Here is a 12359-nt window from a genome sequence, read left to right on the forward strand (position 1 = left end):
TTTATTATTTAAAAATATTTTCCTCACTTTCTGTTTAAAGTTTGATTTACTATTTTATAAGTTTTACTATCCACCCCACCCACAATCCAAAAAGGAAACATTTCATTGTATTTATTATTTTTTTAATCCTTTAGGGGGAATTTAAAGTCATACACTGGAAAAAAAATAAAATAAAATTCCTCATTCACATTTTTTTTATATGAAGAAGATATATTTTTTTCAAATCATGAAAGGCGTCATAGCATAATATGTAATACATCAAATTTAGATATTTCCTGATTAAATGTTGAGCAAAAGAACAAGCTGCACTCCATGGGTTATTTCTTTGTTTTTTTTTTTTTTTTTTTCTGTGTAGGAATTTCCAGTGGAGATGTTTCAGGCTCTTATTTAGCCTCTCCCCTGCCGAATATGCCCAAGCTATACGAGCTATTTCATACGGATTTATTTATCTATTTCAGCTTGATCCATCATCTCCGCGTTAATGACAAAAACACAACAAGATCAAATTTAAGCTCACTTCGTCCACGGTAAAGTGCCGCGCTCGCTGCGCCATTGCCCTTGCGCTTCCAAACAGACGCCCACTGCGTGCGTCCAATCATGTTGGTGCTTTGAGCGTTGTGACCCAATCACTGTGGAGAAGCTGCACTCGATGGGCGGGTTTTGAGCTGCACAGAGAGGGACGTTGGGATAGCTGAGGAGAGGCGGTTTGTTAGGCACGATTGCCACTCGTTGCGCGTCCTTATAATTTGGAGAGGTGTATGCCGCGCACGGCCCGTTCGCCTTTCCAGGTGAAGATCCAGGAGGAGCTGAGAGAAATTTAACTTGGGCGATCGCTGAACCCGGTTCAGGACAGGTGACATTCCCAGTAGGCTGCGTTTAAGGCCATAGGATCGATTCAGATGTAAGGAAATGCGTGTGCGCTCGGGTAGAAATATACGACAGACATACCTGTCGGGAATTAAAAAAAATCAGCATTTGCTATGTATGGGATTTTAGTTTATAAATATATATCATGTATTTTTTATATTTAGGAAAATTATCTACCAGGGATGTGGGAGCCGATGTTTCTCCAAATGACGATGCGGGTTTGAGGAATGGTGTCGGGTCAAATGTCATTTCCTCGACACCGCTGCAGAGAGATCAGCAATATGAAATGATCGACAAATACAGCTTCATCCAATTGAAGGATGACTTTGTTTTCTGATAAATATGAATGATTCTGAGGAAGAATGACTAAGGATGGATGAGTCGATGTGCGCCTTTGATTTTCCTTCTTGGATTGTTCAGATGTGAGGGACAAAAATAGACATTTTCCACGCAAAACACAACAGACAGTAAATGGTAGATTTTTAAATACATGAGATTTTAGAGGTAGAAGCACCGCTGTTAACGTAGAGCTTTAATTTGCTTTCCTGATTGTTGTCATTTTGTTTTTTATATGGTTTTTTGTTTTGTTTTTTTCAGCGTTTTCAATGCTCAAACCAAAATAGGTATCGCAGACATGTTATCATTTGACTTTTTGGAGTCTTGATTGTAACATCTTTAAGAAAACAAGTAGCTGTCACACATCTGTAAATATTTATTTATGCATTTTCTTTATAATAAGAATCTATCTTTTCTGGGTTTGCAGGTCATGGATAAAGGCCAACTTCTGTGCCGAGGAGGTTCATCGCCTACCTGCTGAAGTGTGATTGGCTCGACAGTTCCAGGAATATCACACCATTTTTCTTCTTCTTCTTTTTTTTGGATTCATCATTTGCATCCAAACCCAGCTCTCATAGTTAATTAAAATGCCAAAGAAGACGAGGCAAAGCCACGTGGAGACGGTCACGCCGCTGCTTTAAAAAGGAGCATCATTTCCCGCGAGCGAGGACATCTGATAAAGACGCCAGAATGAAGGAGAAATCCAAAACGGCCGCAAGGACTAGACGGGAAAAGGAGAACAGTGAATTCTATGAACTGGCCAAAATGCTGCCTTTGCCTTCGGCCATTACTTCTCAGCTTGATAAAGCCTCAATTATAAGACTGACAACAAGTTACCTGAAGATGAGAATTGTTTTCCCTCAGGGTGAGCGACCCCCGAAGACTGCAGATGGCTTTTGAACCATTTCTTTGAATGGACAAAAAAAAAAACACACAACCTATATCTATCTAAATGATGCAAATTATAGAAACGCAAAACACGCTTAAGATCATGCTCTGATTAAAACCCCCCCCCTTTTTTTTTTTTTACAGACAATCGAAATTATTTCCTATTTTTTTAAAACAAGATATACTGAAAATACATATCGCATACAAGAATAAAGTATCATTTTTTCCTCCTCGATCTACAGGGAGTCTTTAAAAAATGGATTAGGGGTTTTTTTTCTTATTCTTATTCGTTGGGCCCAAATTAGGTGATCTGCCATCATTTTTTTCTCCAGGTCTCTGCAGGCTTTTTCTAATGCGTGACTGAGAACACCAATCATTAATTAGAAGAAAGGCCTACAAGGCGTCTCGCCATCAAAGCTGTGGCTATTCAATTGTACACTGTCTTTCGTTCTTTCGTCAGATAAGGCAGTCAATGTGTGTGTGTGTGTATATATATATATATATATATATATATATATATATATATATATATATATATATATATATATATATATATATATATATATATATATATATATATATAAAAAGTTTTTGCGGTTTTTTGTAAAAAATGAGAGGGGGAAAAATGGATGCGCGTTTGGGCAGTTTTTGTAGGAAGATGGAATTTTAACTCAGGATTTTTTCCGTGGTGGTGATGAAACTACATCATGTCCGGGCGACAGCAGAAACCCATTTTCGTTTGTAGCGGGGGTGACGGGCGTCTAATTTAGTCCTAATAGCAGAGCTCCATGAGATGTGGGATGAAAGTGACTGAATTTTAATAAATTGCGCAGCCGTTACGCAGGCCTGGGATTTCACTGCGTAAAAAGTTTTTCCAAACCAATAATAATAATAATAATAATAATAATAATAAAAATAATAACAACAACAACAATAATAATAATAATAATAATAATAATAATAATAATAATAATAATAATAATAATAATAATAATAATAACATTTCTGTATCTGGGTGCAGGTCTTGGAGAGGCTTGGGGCCATTCGAGTCGAACGAGAACTTTGGACAATATTGGACGGGAGCTGGGTTCTCATTTACTGCAGGTAAATCTTGAATGTCGATGACGAGACTCAAAAATCTTCATGTCTTGCAAATAGCGAATAGAAAACGTATTCTACTTTGTCTGCAGACACTGGACGGATTCATCTTCGTCGTGGCTCCGGATGGGAAGATAATGTACATTTCAGAGACAGCCTCGGTGCATTTAGGCCTGTCTCAGGTCCCAAAGATGATTTTTTACTCCCTCCTGCAGAATTCTTGAAGTGTCATTAGATCCATCATTTTTACCTGAGTTATTCTCAACAGGTAGAGTTGACCGGGAACAGTATTTATGAATACATCCATCCTGCAGACCACGATGAGATGACAGCTGTGCTGACGCCGCACCAGCCTTTCCACTCGCACTTTGTACAAGGTACAGCACCAAGCCACTTGAAGGCTTATGTCCCCTATTTGCAGTTTAATTACCGCGCGATATCAGCAGCAGGAGCCATAAGAGAAACGAATGCGTTCTAACAGCTGGAGAACATTTGATTTTTTTACTATCTGGAGCAGGAAAATGCCTCACAAATTACTCCCTTTCAAAATAAAACATCGCATAAACGACAATTATTTTAACAACAATAGTAATAATGACACCTGATTATTGCACATATTTTCAAGACTAAACAAATGATACTTTTCTCTGTCTGCACCACACAAAGTGTTTATAATCCTCGTCTGCTTTCAGAATATGAAGTGGAGCGTTCTTTTTTCTTGAGAATGAAATGTGTTTTGGCCAAAAGAAACGCAGGACTCACCAGTGGGGGATACAAGGTAAAGCTTTCTTAGCTTTCTTTCGTTTTGATTAATCAAAAACTAAATATTTAGCTTAAAAACTTGATTTATTTAGACTTCTGGAACTAGTCCAGTTGGGGGCTAAAAGGACACAATTACAGGATATTTTCCAAAACAAACCATGAACTGATTTTTTTGAAATAAATATTATGCTGAAGCATAAATAAAATACATGTTAGTTGTTTTTTTTTAATATCTTTTGTATTTTTATTTTTTGCAAAGCAAATCAGAATGTACATCTCAATACCTGTCCATTGTGCATCTGCAGGTCATTCACTGCAGTGGCTACCTAAAGATCCGACAGTACAGTCTTGACATGTCGCCTTTTGAGGGCTGCTACCAGAATGTGGGACTGGTGGCTGTGGGTCACTCTTTACCGCCTAGCGCTGTGACTGAAATCAAACTGCATAGTAACATGTTTATGTTCAGAGCCAGCTTGGACATGAAGCTTATCTTCCTGGACTCCAGGTAAGGGAATGCTTTCATTTGGTGCATTTATGTTTGTTTGTTTATTTATTTTAAAAATGCATTGCTGTTTGTGTGGTATTAAATATCCACATTTTTCCTGAGAGACGTTGGAAAAAACGTTATCTAGGGAAATAAAATAGCAATTTAATGTTTCCCAGCGTCTGTCTGCATACTTATACCTCCTTAACTTCTCCCCAGGGTAGCAGAGCTGACAGGTTATGAGCCCCAGGACTTGATAGAGAAAACCTTGTACCATCATGTCCACAGCTGCGACATCTTCCACCTCCGCTGTGCTCACCACCTCTGTAAGTTACAAACTTGCTTGTTTTTAAGTAGGACTTTCCTTCATGAAGCAACCAGTTTGACAGTCACAAACATTTCCCAAAAACATTAAGACAACAAATGTCAAATATTTGTGTTTCTGTTCACTCCCTCAGTGCTTGTAAAAGGCCAAGTCACCACTAAGTATTACCGTTTCCTGGCAAAGCAGGGCGGCTGGGTTTGGGTGCAGAGTTACGCCACTATAGTCCACAACAGCCGCTCTTCAAGACCTCACTGTATCGTTAGTGTCAACTACGTCCTAACGTGAGTATTCTTTTGAAATCAGACAAAAGCTTTTTCTGTTTTGCTCATGTTCCTTTCTTTGAAAAGTTTGCATTACAGATCTGACCAGTTATAATCAAAGTTGCATGACAATTTTAACAAAAAGTGGGGCCAAAAAAGTCTGCATGGATTACCAAACGAAACTAGTAAAATACTTTGTTGTCATTGATGATTAAAGTGTTGTACATTTGTGGCGGATCTTTGCTTTTTTAGAAAAATCCTTCTCATTTTTTCCTTTGCCTCTACACAAATCAACAAAATGCTGCAACCGCAGGGTTCAGGCAGTTGTGTGTTATGAGAACACAAAGCACACTGAAGCCCTTTGAGACAGCAAGACAAACATCAGGGTTCAGCCTCATCAAAAAACCTCTACTGTCACCATCGATCTGCAGTCTAAGGAAAGCAAAATCGATCAAACGGTGAACTAAGAATCAATAGCTATCTCATAGCTGTAGCACACGTTGGATTTTTCTCGTTAGGTTTGGTTGATCCACTTGTGTGCGAGTTTGTGCGCGTGAGTTTTGTGAGTCTGTGTGTGCATGCACACATATGGCTGCACTCTGGGTATTGATTTCCTCAATGCAGTAAGGAGAAAACAAAGTAACTGCATTAAAATGACAGTGAATTTCCAAGCACATAATTATGTCTAACACAGAGGTATCCGAGAGCTGACACGCAGCAAAAGTGCAAGAAAACAACTGCATTGAAAAAATAAGCCGCCATTCAATTCCCCTGCCATGGCAGCATTTTAACTCAAGAAGAATCAATTAATAAATAAATCATGTCTTCTGGTTGGTGGGTGGCGTATTTCAGACCTGAGGTGCTCTGACATTGACCCTGAAGTGGAATTCAGCTAACACAGCTGAGTTTGCACATAGACCAGTGTTATTGGCTCAGACATAAGTCATCCAGGGCTCAGATAGGATGCAGAAGCAGTCAATGCAACTGTACCTGCAAGAACAAATAGCCCTGACGCTGTTCCTGGCTGTCCAAACACCTCCTTTCTTCCTCTGTGTTGTACATAAAGAATGGGTCATATTTAGAGTCATATTAAAGAGGAGGGCTGTAACAGGGTCAAGGATGGGCCACAAGGTTTAAAATGCCAACCAGCTGCTATTACACACTGTTGATGTGATAAGTTAAGAATAGGCTCATGTTTGCTGAACACTTGACACAGGAGCCTTTTCACTCTCTCGACAGCAATGCTTGGCTCGAGTTCAGCTGCAGGACAGTGAGTTAAATGGTCTACAAGCAGAATGCATGTTTCAGTCAAAATAAGGCAGAAGTTTTCACAGTTTTTTACTGAGATGCTTAAAAAGGAGGTTTAAAGTAAAAAGGGGCCATGCATGTGTGAGGGTGCATGTTGACTCGATTTGCTTCGAGCTGCATTCTGGTAATGGTTGCACAGCCAAAAGGAATAATTAACTTTCTTCAAGTTGTCTGTTATTTTTCTCAGAAGCTAAGACCTAATGCCTTTATTTTGATAGGAATGTCGTTTTCACTGCTCATTGTCTGCTTCATGGAGAACGATTTAGGTCACTAAAACAGGAGGAATCCATAATAAAAATAGTGGAAGACTACATTTTTTTGGTGTGTTTTTACAAATGTTGGAAACTATTAAGTCTGAATTCTGATGTTTAAGTCAAAAATAAAATATATATACTGAAAAACCCAACCTTTTATTATTATTTTTAATATTTAAAGGACATGTAAATTCCTTAAAATAAAGCTGGAGTTTTGACAAAAGTCAGAATTTCAGAATAATTTAATGCAGAACTCTGAAAAAGAGGAAACGTATAATTTGCTTCAATTTTTTTATATTTAACTTTTTTAAAGTCCTTTAAGACTTATAGCAACTATTGGCTGTTTTTTACATGTTGATATTTCTTTAATCATATGCATAAAAAAATAAATGTTTAGGAAATTTCATGCACACAATATATGGAGCAATATTTAAATGTAACATTTGTTTTTCTTTTCAAACTTTTCGTATAAATACTCGAGCTAGTAAAAAATGAAAAAAAATTCTGGTTAACCTAAGGAAAACTTTGAACCCCTCTGACGCCTGTAGATGCAGATCTGCATCAAACCACTTTGGCCCCAAAATTACCCTAATTTAGCATGTACTTGAAAACAAAAAGTGATTTTTTTTTTACTTAGCTAGAAATAAATTTAGGCGTCAAGTCCTCCTTTGCCTTATTTTGACCTTTATGAATCTAATTTACCTGTTGAAGGAGCCCATGACTTGTTCATGATGAATTAGTATTTAAGGGGTTAAAACATTAACAGAACATTAAAATGGACATTATTTTTCCTTTTCTGATAATTATTCTAAAAAAGCAAATAAATAAATTGCTGAATTTGTATTGAAAGCTAATGACCTTAATTAGGTAAAGTCTATTGAGACTAAAAAATGTTGCTGAAACTGTTGACTAAATGTTCTCTTTCTAGATTTCTTATCTTTTATGAATCTATCATAACAATTTAATTCCAAACAAAACTGTAAATTTGTTGAGAGAAGAAAACACCTTGGAAATGCTTCTTGCTATTTCTGATATATTTATATATGTATATATATATATATATACATATCGCATATGTGTTAACAGGGACACCGAGTATAAGGGAATGCAGCTGTCGTTGGACCAAATGAGCCCCACCAAGCCAGCCTTCCCCTATTCTGACAGTCACAGCGAGGACAGGAAAAGCACCAAGTCACGTCTGACACAGTCAAAGGCCAAAGCTAGAGTGTCGCCTTACCCGCAGGTGAAAGACTTTTCATAGAGACATGACATGAAAACAAGACATTTTTGCCTGCAGATGCAATTGTCAATCAGAAATGTGGTTATTCTTCCAGCAGTTTTCGGCTTTTAATCCAGAGCGTTCAGAATCTGATCAAGACAGCCAATGGGGAGGGAGTCCTCTTACAGACTCTACCTCTCCCCAGCTGTTGGATCCCAGTGAGGCTCCAGAGGCATCCTGTGCCTACAGGCTGTATCCAGACTCAGGCTCCCTGTGCTACGGGCTTGGTTTATTGGAAGAGGACATTGCCCATGCCCAAAGTCATCCTCACACCACCACCTGTGACCGTGTTCGATGCCAGAGTGGCCGCTACTTCCTGGGAACCCCTCAGTCAGGAAGAGAGATGTGGTGGGACACAACGCGCTCGGTGCTGTCGCTTCCGAAATTCTCAGTGGAGAACAGTGACGGCTATGAAATCACACCCTACCATGGCGCCATTCACGGTGAGGTGTTAGGGTTGAGACCACAACCATCTGTCTCTCAAAATAGCTCTGGCCAAGCTTCTTCTGGTAGCTGTTTCCTAAATGTTATTATGGGACATGCCAAGTTGTTTACTTCGTCTCATGCCGGTGTGCCAATTGCTACCATCTGTTCAAAAATTGCCTGCAACTCAAAGCCAAGTTATTTTACATTCACATCTTCAAACAGTAAAACAACCCAGACGAAGCTTCTGCCAAGACATTAGACCGTGATTCCTATATGCTCAGAGAGCAGAATTTTTTGCAAAAACCACATGTCCACCTTTTACCAAACTGAATTCCTTAAATTAAATGTTATGTACCCATTCTTTTATCTTGCAGGTCGAGGCCACTGGGATGAAGATAGTGTAGTGAGCTCACCTGAAGGTGGAGGTTCCACCAGCGATTCAGGTGATCGTTACCCTGGAGATCAATTCCAAGCAAGCCCTCGAGAGCCCAGCAAGATGGAGACCCTGATCCGCGCCACACAGCAAATGATCAAAGAAGAGGAGAGCCGTCTGCATCATCACAAGGCGCTTCTGGATGTCTCAGGCCTCACCAAAACTCATAGCACATGCTTCACCCCCACATTGTCCCATCACTCTCAACTTACAATGCCTAGCGTGGTGTGCCGTGGCCCCGGTGCCCCCAGTATTGACATTCCTTCTGAACGCCTCCATCATCCGGATAGCATTAAAGTGCTGGGTCCTCACGACAATGACGAAAACACAACCAGCCCCGCGTCTTTGTCTCGTCTCAGCAGCCCCAGCTCTGATGGAATTTCCAGATCTGGCCACCCCTTCACTAAAGACTACATGCAGACTGATCTTTCCCCCCACCCTCAACAAGCCCAGGGGAGCCCCCTGCTCTATGCATCCCAGGACCGCCAGCCGCTGGACAGGGCTTACGCTTTGGCTGGGTATTCCCTGGAGCATCTGTATGACCAGGACAACCTGCGGAGTTACTCTGGCCTGGCGTGTGGAGGCGTGCAGTATGACGTCACGTCTCACATGAGAATGCAGGCCGAGCAGATACAGGGACACAAGGCCACCTCAGTTATCATCACCAATGGCAGCTGACAATTTCTGTTGCCAATAGGTCCCCTTGTCTAAATGAGGATGTTGCTGATGTATGCATGAGCATTTCTGACCAGGTTCTGGACGCAAAAAGTGAGACTGTGACAAAAGGATACAAGGCACCTGCTCTGGACTGATGTACCCTCTGTGGTTCATTCAGCACAACCTGTACATGTCAGGCCTTTGTTCCATCTTCTTTTCTTTATCATCAAATGGTGTTTTCCAAGACTGAGAGGAACTAAGGCTTAAAATGCCAACTGGCCCTGGGAGGAAGTTAGATTCATTACACAGGAAACTGTATGCAGTTTAAATGGTGATGAACTGGAGAACCCTCCCACCAAAAGCTGGTTAAACATCAAGCAAATGTTTCTGTCCTGCTCCTGTCACGCACCATTGGCCATGTGAGTTAATCTGTCCTGGATGTGATTTCCAAATGCAGTGGGAAAAAGTGTTTCTCCGTTGTGCTTTTGCCAAAAAACTCCACTGCACAAAGCATAATTTTTTGACACAACTTGTGGCATCAGAGACACAGACAGACGAGCATTTCACTGTTGTAAGATGTCAATGTTTCCTAGTATTTATTTGTCAGTGGGCTGTTTATGGTTTATGTGTCTTTTTTTCTGTCAGAGTAGAATCCTTTACTGGTGGCATAACCTTGATTGTTGGTGTTTGGATCACACCATTTTTCTAAACCTAAAAAAGAGTAAGGAGGAGAAGTGAAAGATGAAAAAAAAAGGCTTTTGATATGTAAAAATGTCAATTTTGTGGTCATCCTAACTCACTTAGATGAAGAAAAACCCTGTTTTTACATATCATAGTATTTTTTTCTCTATTATTTTGCTTGCCCAATTTAATCGTAACTTTTTAGCACATGGTAGACAATGCTATAAAAATCCTTAAATTCTCCTCCCACTTTGGAATCATCCTAAAGTTTAGCAGCCTAAAAGGTTTTGGAATGAATCTGTTAGGAAATGATTGACAAATATCTAGCAAGTGTTTGGTTTTCCTGTTTAATTTATGATGTAAATATCATAAAGCATTTTGGAAAGGAAGTGGTAAGATTATTTATTAATTGGTAAAAAAAAAAAAAAAAAAAGTAAGAACTAAATTTGAATACAGTTGCAAATTTTTGTCCATGTATATTTTTGTCTTTCATCAAAGCTGCTTTAAGTGAACACACATACAGTTTTCCGGCTGCCTCAAAAAAACGATATTTAGATATACTGTACATACAAATGTAGATGTATACATAACCCATAAATGCATTGACTGTACACTTTTTTGTGTTTTGTTTTTTAATTTCTCTGCTAAATGTTTTCTAATATACAAAAAGAAACAATGGAAAAAGTTGATGGTCTGGAATAATAAGCTTTTATCTTGTAATGTTGTAAAAAAGGTAAAACTGACAATATGGGGAGGTAAATTTTGGGTGAAAAATAGTTAAATATTACTTGTCAGTGCAAAATAACAAAAACTTCTCTTTTTGGAATACAATACTAGATTTGTGCTAAACTGTTTCACTCGGAAATCTGTTGCATCAGGCATGAATGAATAGAAACATTCACTAGGCTGAGACGGGGTAGGAAAATACTGCACCAAAGTTGTTCAAACATCCAGAACAAATCATTACAACCCCAAAAACACCGCAATGAGTTTTCAAACTCCTTGAAGCAGCACGTTCCTTCAGTTTGTGGCAGTTGAACTTGCACATTTAGCCCCTCTGACCTTTGCTCAGAGGCAGTTTCCTTGTGGTGTGTTTTAATGTATTCAAGTTATTCACATGTTGCCGGAGAGTTTGCCTGCCTGTCTGAGTTGAGACGAACCTGGACACAGTTTTGGCCTGGATGCAGAACTCCCATCAGTCATCGCTGACATGACTGTGATGGTTTGCCAGACATCCCTGCCGCTGTCGCTCTGAGAGGTGAAAGTACCATCACGCTCAGGTGCTGACATCACTGAGAGTTTTGACCAGCGTGTGTGCATAAAGTGTGGAAATGTTTTCATTGGTGAGATACTTTTATAATCATAGAGCTTTTTATTTTTTTTCCTCCAAACAGAGGCTTTTTGCCTGATGTGCCCTGAAGGCTTTCACATGTAGAGTCGGTTACAAATTAGGCCAAACACTGGGCTTTTTGCCCAGACTTTGCACTGCAGCACGCTACTCGCCAACTACCTCATCCCTTCTCGCCCAAGATCCTCTCTGCCTCTGTCCAAAGAAAGAAACAGTTGATTATAGTGTCTAATAGTTAAGAGGAAAGCTGCTGGGATGTGCGCCAGAAGAAAAGATTTATAGTTTTTTATATAGGGTTTAGGAAAATCATACCATGAAGGCAGCAAAAAAGAAGACAAAAGCATTTACCATTGAATCAGCGTCACAAAAAACTTTTGAAATAACAATAAAATAAACTGTTAAATATACATATTTTAAGGGTTTAAAAAAATTGCTAATTATGTGTATTAGGTTTGGACACTAAAAAAATAAGCAACAACAGTTAATCTGTCTTGAAATAGAAGAATATGTTTTAAATTAACTTAACTTTTTAATATGAAAACCTTTCTGTCTTGTAACAGATTGATCCGCTAATTATTAATAAGTAATTTATTTATGCACCTGGACTTTGGGTTAGTTTGCCGGAGTGTGACTAATCTCTGCAAATCCTGAACAGACAAAAAAAAGGCAAAAAGAAGAAAAACAAAACAAACAGTAATGTTTGTAATCAATCCAGGATTTTGGTTGTTAGGGGTTCATTCATATATTAGGAGGAAATAATATTCAAAACTGATATAATTTTATACTGAGACTAGAACAGTTGAGTGAGATGATGTGGAAAGCAAATAGGCGCAAACTTCTGTGAAAGAAGAATGGATTCACCAATAACCTCAGACTATGGGGACACAGGTGGCACTGCTCTGAATAGCCACTGAATGTCTATTTGATTGATTTCAGGTCCTGTATCAGGGCAT

The 12359-nt window shown here is 39.1% G+C and overlaps 2 protein-coding genes across 9 annotated transcripts in view; one reads left to right on the forward strand and one right to left on the reverse strand.

The window, feature by feature from the left end:
• LOC101160704 (uncharacterized) overlaps positions 1-12359 on the reverse strand; it is a 70418-nt gene that overhangs the window by 44690 nt on the left and 13369 nt on the right. The window lies entirely within an intron of this gene.
• On the forward strand, positions 685-10669 carry sim1a (SIM bHLH transcription factor 1a). 7 transcript variants are annotated; one of them, XM_078942758.1, is made up of 12 exons: positions 685-901; positions 1631-2068; positions 3113-3195; positions 3282-3371; positions 3462-3566; positions 3882-3967; positions 4257-4456; positions 4655-4761; positions 4894-5041; positions 7669-7825; positions 7917-8304; positions 8662-10669. In XM_078942758.1, exons 5-12 carry the CDS (start codon positions 3515-3517, stop codon positions 9396-9398), a joined length of 1875 nt encoding a protein of 624 aa, XP_078798884.1. In that variant the 5' UTR covers positions 685-901; positions 1631-2068; positions 3113-3195; positions 3282-3371; positions 3462-3514; the 3' UTR covers positions 9399-10669. The 7 variants fall into 7 exon arrangements, with proteins under 7 accessions (XP_078798884.1, XP_078798886.1, XP_023808975.1 ...); XM_078942760.1 differs by having other exon boundaries at positions 7920-8304; XM_023953207.2 differs by having other exon boundaries at positions 690-901; positions 3458-3566.

This window comes from Oryzias latipes, chromosome 24, assembly GCF_053564925.1.
Source record: "Oryzias latipes strain Hd-rR chromosome 24, Olatipes_Hd-rR_3.1".
NCBI classification, from domain to species: Eukaryota; Metazoa; Chordata; class Actinopteri; order Beloniformes; family Adrianichthyidae; genus Oryzias; species Oryzias latipes.